General features: G+C 38.9%; 1 protein-coding gene across 2 annotated transcripts; it reads left to right on the forward strand.

Moving 5' to 3' along the window:
- Positions 1 to 1,496: 1,496 nt before the first annotated feature.
- On the forward strand, positions 1,497 to 15,650 carry BIVM (basic, immunoglobulin-like variable motif containing). 2 transcript variants are annotated; one of them, XM_059839312.1, is made up of 11 exons: positions 1,497 to 1,621; positions 2,662 to 3,262; positions 4,169 to 4,295; positions 5,211 to 5,306; positions 5,392 to 5,496; positions 7,285 to 7,379; positions 8,545 to 8,677; positions 10,922 to 10,993; positions 11,837 to 11,920; positions 13,095 to 13,191; positions 14,157 to 15,650. In XM_059839312.1, exons 2-11 carry the CDS (start codon positions 2,773 to 2,775, stop codon positions 14,445 to 14,447), a joined length of 1,590 nt encoding a protein of 529 aa, XP_059695295.1. In that variant the 5' UTR covers positions 1,497 to 1,621; positions 2,662 to 2,772; the 3' UTR covers positions 14,448 to 15,650. The 2 variants fall into 2 exon arrangements, with proteins under 2 accessions (XP_059695295.1, XP_059695296.1); XM_059839313.1 differs by lacking the exon at positions 10,922 to 10,993.
- The last annotated feature ends 511 nt before the right edge of the window (positions 15,651 to 16,161 follow it).

The following is a 16,161-nucleotide window of genomic DNA, read 5'->3' on the forward strand; positions in this document are numbered from 1 at the left end:
AGATTTGGCACTATTTGTCAGCACCCAAACAAGTTATAAGATAAATCATGCAACCTAATTTTAGTGTTGGCTGGCAAAGCCAACATCGCTGCTATCCTAATGCCTATAATTTGGCTCAGACAAAAACGCTTTGGAGGCAGAATTATTTAATTATATGAAAGGCTGTTGGCCGACTAAGGCTCAACAGGCTTCCAGCTGGCAAAGGCATAAGAGATGCTCTCCTTTACAAGGAGCAGGTTGCCTCAGGATGAAGCCACATAAACTACAGAATGTAATCTAGGGCTTCTCATGTCCAGGGGATGGCAAACATGGCTGTACCCTCAATTGCTGGAGCACTTTGGCAATTCAGCTCTGCCTAACCACTGAGAACCATCAAATAACACTAGCAATTCAGGAGATATTAGATTCTGGTTTTTTCTATTAATTTTCTATTAATTGCACCACCTCTCTACTCATTGCTGGGAGTAGAGGCTCTATGGACTGAGGCACAGTGTTGTAATTGCCAGGAGTAAATCTTCTGTCAGCAGGACATCATATATTTTGATGTTTTATTTAAAATTTTATAACGACTTTGTTATAAAATCAACCTGAATATTTTAAAATTAATTAATTTTACATATTTGTGGCAGTAGCTGAACAGCTCCAGTTGTATCTTCTGTACTGTGTTTGTTCATGTTGACTGCAGTGAAGGATGAGATGACAAATATTGTCAGCAATTCCAGACAGTGTTACCTAAAATAAACTTTCATTCCTTCATACAGTTTTACAGAAGCATTGTTGTTGCACATGTTCTTACTACTGTCAGGGGAACCAACCCTGCTGCAAATATAAGGGAATCTGGTCCAAGCTCCCTGCCCAGGCAGGGTCAGCCCAGAACACATTGCACAGGATTGCATCCAGACGGCTCTTCAATATCTCCAGCGAGGGAGACTCCACAGCCTCTCTGAATAATCTGTTCCAATGCTTGGTAACCTGCACAGTAAATAAGTACTTCCTCATATTCAGGTCGAATTTCCTGCACATCGGTCTCTGCCCGCTGTCTCTCGTCCTATTGCTCGGCACCACCGAGCAGAACCTGGCTCCATCCTTTTGGCACCCTCCCTTCAATAATTATAGACGTCGATGAGATCCCCTCACAGCCGCCTCTTCTCGAGGCTGAGCAGGCCCGTCTCCCTCAGTCTGTTTCTCACAATTCCGTGCCGAGCCCTTACACAGGCGGCGCTTCTCGTCCCCGCCATCCCCGACCTGCTCCTCCCGTCCCTCCCCCGCCCGCCCGCGGGACACCAGCGGGTGAGACCATGAGGGCGCATATGGGGGGGATGGCGACCGAAGAGGCGCCACTTACGGCGCCGAGGCACAGTCGCGGCCCAGCCGGGAGGCGCTCGCCACTGGTTCCTCCGAGGCACCGTGAGGGCCCTCAGCGGGAGCGCGGCCGCCGGGCAGCGCCGCACCTCCCCCCGTCCCCGTGCGGCGGCGGGAGTTGGTGCGGGCCGGCGGCGGAGGAGGCGGGGGGCGGCGGGGGCGCGCAGGTGAGCGCGCGGCTGTGTCTGCTTCCGGCGCGCCCGCGTCCCCGCTCCACCGCGGCCGGGGAAGCGACGCCGGCGAGCCCCGCTCCGCGCAGGTAACACGGGCCGGGGGCGGCCCCGCCGCCTCTGCCCCTCGCAGGCGCCCAGGAGGGGAGCAAGCCCACGGTCCCGGGGGGCCCCTTCCCCCAGCCCGCGGCTGTTCACTCTGGAGCCGACTGGCGGCAGCGCGGGGGGAGGGGCGGGTGCTGGGATGTGTCCCTGCGCTCCGCCAAGCGGAACCCGGCCGGCTCTGGGGGGCCGCAGGCGCTCCCGGGGCGCTGCAGGTGCGGGGCAGCGGCCTGAAGCCAGTGTTGCAGGAGGAGGCTGTGGAGCGGAATTCCTGCCTCCCTCGCGCCAGGTTCCCATCTGCGGCGCGTGTCTGCAGACGTGCGAGCTGCTGAGATGACAGATAACACACACGCTGTCAGCTTGCCCTTTAAAAATGATCGTTTAAAGCAAGCCAGCCAGCCGTCTAATTTTGTTTTTAGTAATTCTTAGCTGCCATAAACAAAACCTGCTTTTCTTTCTCACATTTTGAAGAATAGGAGGCACGTAAAAATAAAAGGGAACCTTTAACAGCTATAGGAGGAAAGCACTGGAACAGATTGAGGGTGATGTTGTCAATTTACAATCGATAAGGTTATAGTTACTGTAATTGTATGCTTGAACTTCACTTGCAGCAAAAGTTTGCAGGATTCAGCAGAATTAAGACCTTAAATTATGACCTTAAATTGCTGTATGATGATTTATTAATTTGTATAAATTATTCTGTATTTCACTGTGTATCATGACTGTAAGGGATAGAAGAGAGCAACCACAACCAAGAACATGTAGAAAGCTTTAAATTTTTCTGGTTTTTTATTAATGTGCTGGTTTATAAGTGCAATTACTTATGATGTCCTTATCATGATATCACTGCGGTGTATGCTGTTGGCACCTCACAAAGAGTTCTAGAGAGGCTTAGGGAAAGACACTATGTTGTGTTGTGGTATCTCAAAGGGTATTTCAGCTTTTATTGGTTATGAGTTCAAAGATAAGCTTTGTGTATATTTTATGCTGAATGAGACACCTGTACTAACTTAACATTTTTTTTCAGGTACCTCGTTGATACCTTGCAGAGGCAATGGAGGCAATGATGAAAATCCTGTTGTAATTAAAACATAAAGAAAAAATATTCTTCACTGTGCAATACTCTTAGTATCATTCAATGCCTACTATTTCAGAAGATGAAAAAGAAAATGGTTCTGGAAATAATGGAAACACTGAAAACAGACCTGGGAAAGAATCCCCGAAAGCTTCTCTTCACGATCCCGTGAAGCCATACTGCATGTCAGACAGCTCCACTGCATCCTTGGTGTCTAGGGAAGATGGGCATTATCCATGGGGATGTCCTGTGACTCATACAAGAGAGAAGTTTTATACCATCTGCTCAGACTATGCTTTTTTAAACAGAGTCACATCTATTTGTAAAAGTCCAAGTGCTTCAGTTAGTGCCTGCCTATCAAGTAGTGCTGCCTTAAATGTTGGGAATAACACGCCTAACTTACTCAGCGTTCAAACTGGTGCTTCAGAGATTATCTACAATGAGGATGCTAACTTGGAAAGCCTGCCTGGCAAACTTGGAAAGCTTCCACTGGCATGGGAAATAGACAAATCTGAGTTCAATGGCGGGAACTCAAATCTGAAGAACAAAGCAGGTGAGGTGGTGGTGTTTTGATGTGAAAGAAAAGTGCTTAGTGTTTCCGGCTTGTTTGTGAAGGGAGCTGGCCAGCTCACGTGTCCTGTGAGGAAGTGCTATACAAGAGCCTGTACTTCATTTCAAGGAGCCTGCTCATCAGGATAGGAGAGAGAGAAGGAGTGAACATCAAGTGTAACTGCCAGGGGGAGTGGATCCAAAGCAAGGCTGATTTCTGCTTAACTGTGTAGTATTTGGGGTGGTTTCTGGTATCCTCCCCCCCGGCCCTCCCACTGTGTTGTTGGAGTGGGTTTTTTTGTTTTGTTTTGTTTTAATAGGACCTAGTATATTATGCATCTGGATGTATGGCTTCAAAAGAGGACAGAAGTATTTCTGCTTTAGCACTTGGCCCAACTCTCCATTTTCTACTGTCACAGTGGCTTATAAAAAGGAAAAGACTTTGGATGTATATTATTATTAATGGATTTGCATATAAGTTTTTGTCAGAAACTAGCTGGTTGCAAGGCTGGCAGTGAAAATCAAGCATTTCATTATGTTCTGTACCTACATAGTTTTAGGAGATGGGAGGTCCATGTTGGTCTGAGAGTCTATTTCTGGGATGGGTGATTTAATGCATTAGAATAATCAGATTGACTTATCTCTCTAAACAGTTGGGCAGGTCATCATTAATTCTGTTCATGATCTAAACACCATGTTGTTCACTGAGCTAATGGCAGCTTTGCAAACCTGTTGACAATTTAGGTTATGTATTTGAGCTTTCTTCTTTCACTTAACGTTTAGTCCAGTTTATGCTTACTAACACAACTGGTGTGTCTATTTGAGCTGTATGCTATTACTAAAAGTACTTAAGAAGAAAGCTGTGAATAGTAAACTAGACATTCATTTGATTCTGAAATTCGGTTTGCAGGCAACATGAAGAAACAAGGTACAAAGAAAAAATCTGTGGACAAAAAAAGCAAACAATACAGGGAGTGTCCTCAGCGTTCAGCTCTTGAAGACGTGAAGGAGAGAAAAGTATTGGACCTGCGGAGATGGTAGTATTTATGAATTCATTTATGAAGTTAGGAATTTATGAACTACACTAGCTATGTATTTTCTCAGTAAACACTGTTGCTAGTTACCCTATTTCAAACTTCTCAATAATGTCTTTATAATTTTTTTTAGTAGAGATATTAAGCATACACACACTATCTCATGCATTCTAGAATGAAAATTAGAGCTTCCCTCCCATCTCTTGAAATTCTTAAAACGTTTCTCTTTCTAAACATACCTTTTGCTTTCAGCAAAGGGAAAAACTTACATGGGGATTCATTGCAAAACAAAATACGAGTTCAGTAGCATGGTCAGGCAAAAAGTAACCTTAAACATACCACTGATATGTTTTACTTCTGATTTTACTTTTTGCTGGGAAATACTTGATCAGAATCTGTAATTTCTGTACAACCATTATTGTATTAATATAGCTCCCTAATTCAATTAGTTTAATGCATCTGTCTGGTTCTAACTTTGTCTATGACACCAGAAAGTTGGAGTTAAGCTAGGGAATATGTGGTCCAGAATGACATTCATTAGTAAATGGAATTTGTTTGCCACAAGTGCATGTGTTAGAAGGGACTGGATAAAACCATTTATTATATTAGTACAGAATCATATCTTCCTACAGGATCATTTGTACAAAACTCCCATGAGGCTGTTAGAAATTTGGCTGATTTATATGAAATAGGGTAGTGGCATCTGGCAAAGAAATTGATTAACATATTTCTTAATTTTTGTTTTTAAGGTACAGTTGCTTTGGATTTTTTGTTTGCTTTTTTATTTTAATACAGATGACAAAAACATTCATTATAACATGGCACTTTACTGACATAGTACACAAAAAAGTAGTTCAGGTTTGTCATATATGTGAGTCAAGATTGTGTTACTAATATGTTTGAGGTTTTTTGTTTAAGGTATTGTGTTAGCCGACCTCAATACAAGACTTCCTGTGGAATTTCATCCTTAGTGTCTTGCTGGAATTTCTTATATAGTACACTGGGAGCTGGAAGGTAAAGTCACACATAGACTGCTTTGCTTTGCCTCTAGAGTGTCAAAACTATGTTTCTAATTACAACACTTTTGGTTTTTTTTAAGTTTACCCCCCATCACTCAAGAAGAAGCCTTGCATATACTGGGCTTTCAGCCCCCATTTGAGGAGATTAGGTTTGGTCCCTTCACTGGAAATACAACTCTAATGAGGTATGTTTGGTTCTTTTGATGCAGCTAAGAGATAAAACCTTTAAAAATATGGTAGTAGTTCATTTATTTAAAAACAAAGGGGCATGATAATTCTCTTAAGTTTTAGAATAATGACTCATACCCGAATACTCTGACAATGAAACTTCTCAAAGAGTTGTTTGCACTGGCCATTTTAAATGGTGTGATGTTGTTACACAGGTCCGATCAATGTGAAATTCTATTTGGTTTTTGGTTCAGTTTGTGTAATGGTTATATAATACTCTAATGAGTCTGGTCTCTTGATTAGGAAACTTTCTCTTTACACTTATTTTCTTATTTTTGAAAATGCATGTTAAATGCTTGTTAATATTGCTGAAATGGCCTGAAAAGACAATTGGTACACTATTAGCTTAATGTAAAATGTAATTTAAGAACTGAAAATGAGGTAGTGCTGAATCCTTGCTGCATTGGAGCTGTTCAGGAACAAAAACATGGGGCTGGAGTCACAGAATACTTTGAAATTTTTTGTCACTTCTGCTCTACTGTTTCCTGATACTTAAAAGTTGGACTTAAATTCTTTGTAGTTTGTTTTGTTTTGTTTTTTTTTTTTTCATTAAATTAATAAGACATTCTAGGATTAAACAGAGCCAAGAAGCATCTTGTAGTAGAGTGCTGAGCATTTTGACAGGGCTTTGGTTTATTACCTTTTGGTGAGATTAGATTTTGTAGTATTCTTGCTTGCTTCATGAGTTGTATTTGATTTAGTTTTTTTTTTTTTAGGGCAATATATACTATTTGGCAGATCAGGGTTGTGCTGGATATGAAAATGTTGCCACAGTCTATTCTCCATCTAGCATACTGGCTAGGTCGTTGGAAAATGTCATGAAAATTTCCTTACCTGCTTTAGGAAATTCAGATCCAGGATTTGTATCTCTTCAGGAGTATGTCAGGGTGTAGCAACTCTATGGTATAGCAAGTCTTGTAGACCGAGCTGATATAATGTTCTGTCTCTTCGTGTCAACAGTCTATACAGACAAAAGTTAAATTTATAATTCTTATTTGATTTCCTCTTTCAGCATTCTCTATGCAGCAGAGAAGTTACCAATCTTCTTGTTTTCTTTTTTTTTCCCTGCCTTGTCCAATAATTTTGAAGTGCTTAGCAGATTGGGAAACAGGAGGGCTGGAAGCCAGCCCCATTACCCAACATAGCTTTATGATTGAGGTATTATCTTCAAACATGTGAATTTGAATCTTCTGATGTGAAAAAATTGCTGACCTGTCATCACTTAGTGCTGCGGTGAGGAGTTGCAGTATGAGGCTTCTGTAATGCTCAGGCTTTGTGAAATTTAGGTGAGAGAAACCCAACAGGATAAGCAGAAAGTCTCACTTGGAGGGTCCCTTCTGGTGTCTTAGATTTCATTTGTGTACCCTACAAATCACGGTTGAAGTTTGTTACCTCAGAATTTGTGTGTCTTTCTAAAGGCTGAATAATTGAACATTAGAGGTGACTGGGCTAAATACAATAGGACTAACATTTCACATCCAGATCTTTGGTTATTATGTATCTATGTCAAGTCTGGAAAAGCAAAATGAAGGAAAAGGCTCTGTGTATTTACCTCTCTGTCTAGGATATGTTAGGTTTTGTATTGGGTGCTGTGGTCATCTACAATCTAAATATTAGTGAGGTAGGTACTTAGTAGCACACCAAGACTTATTTTCCTAAACTGTCAATGCACAGGAAACATGTGAAAAATGAAATTGCATTTTATAACTCTTGAGTTACTACAATCTTTAAGCTTATTGTTTCAGATGGTTTAGGCAAATAAATGATCACTTCCATATCAAGGGATGCTCATATGTTCTGTATAAACCTCATGGGAAGAACAAGACAGCTGGAGAAACTGGTACGTAGCTAATGCTAAAGTATTCATCTTACAGTGTATAAATTGAAAAATCCTGCAGTGTGTAGCATTTGACAGGACAAAGTCTGTAAGTAGTACTTCCAATCCAAGGTATCAAATAGCTTCAAGTTGGCTGATTTTTCTGGTTTTACTTTTCCTCTTATTTAGCTAAAAATTTCATTTATACTTTTATTATGATAAAATACATTCTGTGGTATGTATTCTGCTGTCACAGAATTGGAATTTTAAGATATCCAGGAAGACAACTGCATTTCCTGTTCTGTGTTGGTGTGTGGGAAGATTTCTTTGATGTCATCCACTGGGAGAACAAAAAGAATTTGTCCGTACTTAATGTTTTATGCTTTTAAAAAGCCCAGTTTTAAAGATAATGAACTTACCTGTACTGCCTGGCTGTAGCTAACATCTCTCTCTAAAGTTAGGTGATTATTCTCAGTTAGCTTATGAAGCTGCATTTCGGTCTACTTTTTAGGTGTGCTGTTTAAAAAATTTTACTTTCATGTGCTATTTACTAGCCTTTGGTATAGCCTGGCTAATTACCTTCTAACTGAAAGGTTCTTTGAAAGCACAAAACCACACTGAAAAGTTTTAGATATTATTAAAATGGATTTTTTTTTCTTGACATTCCACTTGAAAATTGTCATGTTTCAGTGCCTCTTCTAGTCTTCTCCTGAAACTGAGCACTGTGGTCACATTGCATGCCTCTATGTGTTCCTGAGACTAGGAAGCTCCAAGAGGCTCATGACACCAAAATGTTTGAGGGTTTTCAGTGGTTTCAGTATTATCATCAATGGCTGCCACATCTGACCTAGGGCAGCTGGGTCTGCGTTCTGTTGCAGTCTATATTTCCTGGGTTAAGAGATACTTCTGGTTCTTTTTTTAAGTTTGATTTTGATCTAAACATAAAGAATACTTTATTTTGCATATCCCTGGTACAGAATGTGCAGCAGATAGTATTTAATTTCCTGCCTGGTACAAAAAAGTAATAAGTTCAAAATCAAAAGTGTATTTTGTGTGTGCCTGTCAGGTCATGTCCTCGCACTTAACAACCAAGTAGTTATACTGCTTTTTAAATAGGTTTTTTTTTCCTGCTGACTGTGTTACACAGGATCCAAAGCACCCTGGACTGTAACCTGATCTTTCTGTGTAGCTGCAGGGGCCCTAGCAAAGCTAACGCGTGGACTGAAAGATGAATCAATGGCCTACATCTACCATTGCCAAAACCATTATTTTTGCCCAATTGGATTTGAAGCAACCCCAGTAAAAGCTAGTAAAGCCTATAGGTAAGATACTGTGTTTATGCTTATTTTAGTGGAAGAAACATACAGAAAAATATTGATACCATTTTTCTCCATAAATAATAGTTCGGGTTGTGTCATATAGGCATCTGTCTGAGCTAGAAAAACACTACATTGTGATTTGAAGGGACTGACTTAAAATGTAACATGACTAAACTGACTACATTGAAAGAATTAAAAACAGAAAAGTTTAAGTGGTATTAAGAAACTGGTTTTTTAAGACCTTCTAGCCATGTAGAGAGAAGGTAGTTATTTTATTGAAGGGCAAGTGAAGGTAACTAATCTGAAAAATAAAAACATGTGGGCTGAAAAAAGGCCAGGTGGGGTTTTTTTAAGGCTAAACAATAAAAAGCCAGGTAATTATGGGGAGAGTCTGTTCCTAGAGAGCTTGGAAGGGAAAACAAAGAAAGTGTGTGTATGTTGCGATTTTCCTTTATAAACTAGAAGCAAAAAGTCTATAGTGATATTACTCCTTCATGAGGTGGATGTGATGAAATTTACATTTAGAAACCAGTGCTTGAGTATGGCAATAGCAGGGGTTGTGTAGGTATCACAGGATGGTGGTTATGTACTTTTGTTGTATTAATGTTAACTAATAATGGTGATCATAAACTCCAGCTACTGGTATGTAAGGCATAGAAAAGTAAAGATATGTGAAGAATTTGTTACCAGGAATTGGGAGGGAATGGGGGAGAAAAGCTAGAAGAGATCTTTAGGCTAATACATTAGGTTTGGCTTTTTTAACAATGCTTGAAATGCTGGAGTACTTCTAAAAGCTTAATATGCCAGTTATTTTAGAATAAAAATACAGTTCCCTGTACAATAATTTCAGATTTGTCAGAGTGACAGTACTAGGATAATATAACACAACAGTTGATAGAGTTTTCAATTAAATACAGATTAAAAAAAAAAAAAGGCAATAGCATTAATATTCATACAGAATTTGGGGAGAGTCTTGCATTAAAGCTACAAATTTTAACTTTGAAAATGTTAATTCTTGAGATACATATTAGCTTTTGAAGGGTATTTACCTTGCTGCTTGATGTAGAGTGCTATGTGTTGTAGAGCACTCTGTGCACTCTCTTGAGGAGAGTAGTTTGTTTTACCTCATTCACTGAGTCACATTAAGCCGTTTTTCCTCTCTCAAAGTGGTTGCAAACATGGTATGTATTAAAGGATCCTGTTGGACTTTGTGTTCAGCTATTGGTCAGTATTTATTAGTATTATCATAGAGCATAAGTAGTCAATCCTTGAGAAAATTAGCAGATACCATTTTGGGGAATGTTAAATGATGAAAAGTGTAGGTCACTAGTATAAGGTGAACTTCTGCCTATTTGCTTGCTGTGCAGTCTGACTTTGAGGTAGGGTCACATCAAGGAATAGAGAATGCTAGCTCTGCTTTTGAAGTTCAAAATGGTCATTGATTGGGGTGGTAAAGCATAGGCATCCAAATCTAATTGGTTCCCAGTGTGAAGATTATGATAGGGTTAATTAAAGCTTTTAATGTATGAACAAAAGAATACAGTTTTTTATTGAGACTGAGTTCACTGACTTGCCAAGTTTATGAGAAGAGTGTAAAAAAATATTCCCCAAGTAGAAATCCAACACATCAGTCTACTTGAGTTTAACAAAATGTTAATCTCTTACTTAATCAGTTAGAAAGAATCTGCACAAGAAGACCAAAGTAAAAAAAGAAGTTTACTAGATCAAAAATATAATCTGCGAAATAATATGGTCCAGTGTGTGGAAACATTACATACCTTTTAACTAATTTAAATTTATGTTGTTTAGTAATGAGTGAGAGCAACTTTCATTCTTTACCCACGGCTGAAATGGATTCTTAGTCACTAGTGATGTTATTTTTAAGTTGATAGTAGTTTTCTTTCTTAACAACAGTTCTCTTCTAACAATGTTGCATGAAATATTAAGTTCAAGAAGCTTTTATAGCCTTACTGTAGGCTGGAGGTCAGACCAGATGAGCACCCTGTTTTCTTTGAATTTTCTGATCCTACTAAGGAAAAAAAAAAGCTTTGTTTTCAGGAGGACTACCAATAGATTCTGGAGCAGTTCTTGTTTGCCTGTTTTTGCACTCTACTTACAAAGTAAAGTTTTTATTTAAAAATCAAGCCAAGAAACATTTTAGGTCCCAAAAGAAGTGGGTGGATAGGTTGCTAGGCTGAGCTTAGAGACAGTTCTTAGGTCACCCACAGACTTCCTGTATGATCTTAGGTTGCTGGATTTGGACTCGGGAGACCTGGGTTCAGTTCCCAGTTCAACCACAGACTTCCAGTGTGACTTTAGGTAAGTCAATCAATCTATCCCGTGTCTTGGTTTCCCATCTTTGCACTGATGGAATACATTGTTATTTTACAGGGAATTTTTTGAAAGTAAACAAATTGTTCCAAGCAATAAGGCCATATGCTGTCTAATACCCTCGGCAGAAAAATGTCAGGTTTTGTCACAGTTGAAACTGATGTAGTTTTTCATGAAATAATTATACGCAGGAAGTCACAGAGCAGTCCTGTGTATCTCATCAGTTTTGCCCTAATACCTGTCAGAAATTTTCCTTGACAAGGTGAGTGCAAGCGTTGAGCTTCTTGGAAGTTGATTGCAAAGTGGTATTAATTGAAAGGTTTGGATTTTAGTATCTGGTATTGGATGTTTAGAAGTTGCCAGTTTTGTTCTTACAGATTACCCTACAGCTCTTAGTAACAACTGTCAGCCAAGGTATAGTTTAAAAACAGTGGAAAGGACTCTTTCATGTCTGTTAGACATCACAGATGGGGAGGAAGCTGCTTGTACCACATTTATGTGGCTTTTCACAACTCTTATTTGTATTGTTTCTTATGTCTATGTTTACATCATGTACCATTTGGATGATTCATCCAAATAAAACTGCTTTTAGTGAAAATCTGTTTTCCCCTCAAATGACATGTAGTAGCATCCCCAAGGTTTTCTTTCAGGCTCTGTGGAACAAAAGGTTCCCCGTACACAATTGCGAGCACTATAGCACAGGAGCTGGTTTTTTGTTTGGCTGAGGAAACAATTTTAAATGTTAGAAACTCCTAAAAAGAACAAGAGAGTGTTATTTTCTTTTTAATATGCACAATACATCTTACTAGTATTGTATCTTCTATTGAACAGAGGGCGTGTCTTGCAGCAAGAAGTAGAATATTGGATCTTAATTGGAGAGCCCAGCAGAAAGCATCCAACAATACATTGTAAAAGGTATGTTACTTGGTAAGAATGTAAAAGAATGTTTTCTCTCAAAACAGTTTGTAGTTCTCAAGAGTCACTGAGTGACTTTTTAGTTCTTTGGAATGAATTGTATACATGTGTATATATATGTATCTAATAGAAGCAGATGCTGCTTTAGTGAGAAGCTGTGTGTTTTGACGTCAAGGCTGGCTCTGCAGTTTTATATCACCTGTCAGAACATATGTGGGCTGCCGAGAGCCCACATCTCTTGTTTGAGTGTGACACAGCTCATATTAGTCAGGAAGAAAAGGCAGTTTCAGCTGTTGTTGTGCCAGTTGTGACTTACAGACTGCATGGCCCTTGGAGGAGTTTGCACTGGAGCTGAGGACATCCACAGGCTGTGTCTGGGATGTGCACAGAATATTCTTCTGCTGCTGGGATTGTGCACAGAATATTCTCCTAGCTCAGGTGCAAGTGCAGCCTATACTCTATTGTGTTATTTGCTTATCTGTGCGTTCAAACAGTACATTTAAGACGAGATTTGACTCAAACAAAGTTGGTGTCTAAACTAGACATATAGACTATGAGAACTAGAGGGTGCTGGAGGTCTGGAATTTGAAATTATGTGTTTCAGTTGGGCTAGAAGGAATTATGAAACTTTGAAAAGCTGAGTGAATGGGGAATGATTGAACTGATAGTTTAGAATTAAATAAAATGTAGGAGTGAGTTATGATGAGAGCTGTCTGGTAAAAGCATATTTAGTGTGCAAAAGAAACCAAGGAACTGAACAAAATAATACAAAAGTGTAGGAGAGGTTTAAATTTAAAAAAGGCTAATGTTTCTCCTTGCCTAAACCACACTTTGCTTCTTTCTTTTCCAAACTGATGAATTGCTACGTGTAAGGAATGTAACTATGACTCATGGTGCCCTTACTCATTCTGGAAGGTGTTTCCCAAGAGCAGGAATAATCACTGTGAATGCTTTGATTAAAAGTGACACTTTTACATCTAGCTTGATGTCTTTAATACTGAGGCTTTTGTAACTTTACACATTCATTTATCTTTAAATGAATCACTGATAAGACACTTTAAAGCTGCAGGTCTGCATTTGCACATGATTTGTGTATTTGTGTATGTGTGCATGAGTCTTTGTGCAGCTGAGGTTTCATAAATATCAGCTGAGTAGTAATGATTTTATTCTGTAGGTGGACAGATATTGTCACTGACCTAAACACTCAAAACCCAGAATATCTAGATATTCGACACCTTGAGAGAGGATTGCAACATCGAAAAACAAAGAAGGTAAGGTAAACTCACTAAGATGGGAGGAAACTCATGGTAGGTTTTTTTGCAAACTTCCTCATATTTCAGCAGTGTAAGATAACTTCACTAAAGGAATTTGTTCTGTTATGAAGTGTTGCTGAAGACAAAAGTATAATGTGGGTTCTTACATACCAAAGTAATTTAGATTTACTTGCTGGATGAGATATAAAACATCAGTAGCTTAGTATATACCAGGATGAACCAGGATATCTGTGTATACAGAATGTATTTGGTAAGAATATTTAACTTAGTTGGTTTAAAATGTAGCTGCAGCGAGTATAGGAGTGTTCTGCAGACAAATTACAGTCTTTGGGGTATAAGCCTCCAACAACATCTAAATGGGAAAGAAAGTACAATTGAGAAGGATCAGGCATAAATGCATGTGTGTGTCTTCCTTTAGTGGAAATACTGTCAATGCATGTGGCTTCCTTTCCTATAGATAGGGCTGTATCTCATGGGTGGAGGATGTGTTTGTGATTTGCAGATTGAAACTCTATGAGAAATAATAGACTGAAGAGATTATTTCAGATGTGAAGACCCTATGGAAGACTGTCAGCAAGATCAGAATGGACCAGAAAAGATAATTGCTGAGAAGATAGCTAGAAAGTAAAAAAAGACTAGCAGAAGATAAGTGATACTGGCCCATGAAGGATATAACTGATAGCTTAAGAAGATTAAAAAGATGAATAAGAAAGTAGTAATTGAATCTGGGAAATAATCAGAACTGATTGATGCATGTTGTATATTTCTGTATATGATTTTGTGGTGTTTTGTTGTTTGTTGTATTTATTTTTTCTCCTGGTTTGTATGTTGTGGCGCTCCTTGTTTGCTTTCTTTTTGAAAGTATCATGTTATTTGCCAAAATGTTAATGTCAAGTATCTGTGTGTGTTAGAAATGTGCCTGTGGTGTGCATTTAACAAAGAATCTCTTTTACTTTGATTAGGTTGGAGGAAATCTTCATTGCATCATTGCCTTTCAGAGACTTAACTGGCAAAGATTTGGTCCTTGGAATTTTCCATTTGGGAATGTTAGACAGAATAAACAATCCCAAACACAAGGACAAGGAATTTCCAAATCTGAGAGTGAAGACAATATATCTAAGAAACAACACGGGCGACTGGGTCGATCTTTCAGTGCTAGCTTTCATCAAGAATCCATGTGGAAGAAATCTAATCATCGGGAAAGGAGGAACAGTGGGTATCAGAGTTATAACGATTATGATGGAAATGATTAAAATTAACTTTAGATGATAGAGTTGATATATTAAAGTTAGTTTTAATCAAAACATATTAGGGATTTATTAGTCCTAGAACACATAAGAATAGAAATTATGGTATAAGATACAGCTTCATAATTATTAAATAAATATGTTGATATGGTTGCAATAGATGAGATCTGATGTATAAAGTGACAGATAAGCACAGATTGTTGTAATTTTGCAATTAAAGGTGGATATGATAGCAAAATCAATCATTTCTTTTGAAATAATTGTACTATGTCCTGATCTGTGAAAACAAAAGAGCAGGTTGAAATCAGTCGGTGTAATAAACAGACTTCATTGAATATATTTATTGTTCAAAAGCATGAAAAATTATGGTATGACATTATTAAAAAAGGGTTATTCTGCAAGTGGTATAAGGATAAAAGTAAGCATTGCCATTGTTTTTAGCACTTCATTTTAGTAAAGCTGCCCATATCCAGTGCAAATGAAAAAAAAAAAGTCACATAGGTTAGAAAACCTTGTTGGATTTTCAAAGAGAATGTATATTCTCTGTTTAATTCCTATTTGACTTCTGTCAGTCAGATAATCATATCTTGTCAAGCAGGTCTCAGTTTCTTTTCCCTTATCTGGTTGCCTGTTTTTGACTTTGAGGAATCACCTGTTTGAGGATGGACCTTCTCTGTTATTTTTGCTCTGTGGGTAAAGTGGCTGAATTCCTACCCTGGAGCCTCCTGAGAGCATGGACTCACTTAAAACAAGCTTATGAAATTCCGTATTAAAAGCTGCATTTACCATTAGCCAAATGAGCTAGCTGAACACTGAGTTCTGTTGGCAGTTCTTTTCCTTGTTCAGTCTTAATCTCTGTCCTTTGTCTGCTGCTTTTTTCATCTTGTGTGAAGGGGATGCAAGTGCTGAAAATTGCTGGCAGCCCCGATGATATACCTCTCAGCCAGCACACAATTCAAGCTTTTTCAGGTGTCCCAAGTGAATTCTTTTTTTCCTTTTCTCTCTTTCCCTGATAAATCCAGTTGTTTGCCCAAACACCTCTCAACAGTTATATTGTTCTGTGTACAAATGTTCATACCTGCTCAAAGATTAATTTTTTGACATAAAAATATTTGTCATGGAATGCAGGGGTTTTGTAGGTTGCTGCTTTTGTTAACCAAAAATGGGAGACTTTTAGACTTTTGTTCATTCAATAAAATTTCTTTTCTATCTTGTTGTTTGCTTTTCATTTGTCTTGGAAATGATGGCCCTACATTTAGTGAAGGTCTTCAGCAAAGTAGGTAAGCGGCAGATCAGAGCTGCAACTACTGCTTAGCAAAGTAGGTAAGATCCCTTGGGTCATAAAAAGTGGTGCTCAGTGCAGCCGCTGTGACTTCTACTATTGAATTTCTCGAAGCCTGTAGCCTCACAACTGAACAAAATTCATAGTTTTTGAAATTTTATTTTCCGGATGAGCTATTTTCAGCCCCTGTTTTTGCAAGCTGAGTTTGGGCTGAGGGCTCGGCTTTGTTTAGAGTACTTGAATTGTGTTCTTTAGGGGATTTAGGACTTACATGGCCAGAGTTCCATGTGTGTCTCTAACTTTTGCTTGATAATGACAGTTGCACTGAGAAACAGGGTCTCTCCTGTGATGGTAGCTGGCTGTTCTGCTTAAGTAGGTTGGGATGAAATTCTGGTTTTACATTTATTTTGCTCTTGGGCTGGAGACTACCACACTTTA

This window comes from Haemorhous mexicanus, chromosome 2, assembly GCF_027477595.1.
Source record: "Haemorhous mexicanus isolate bHaeMex1 chromosome 2, bHaeMex1.pri, whole genome shotgun sequence".
NCBI lineage: Eukaryota > Metazoa > Chordata > Aves > Passeriformes > Fringillidae > Haemorhous > Haemorhous mexicanus.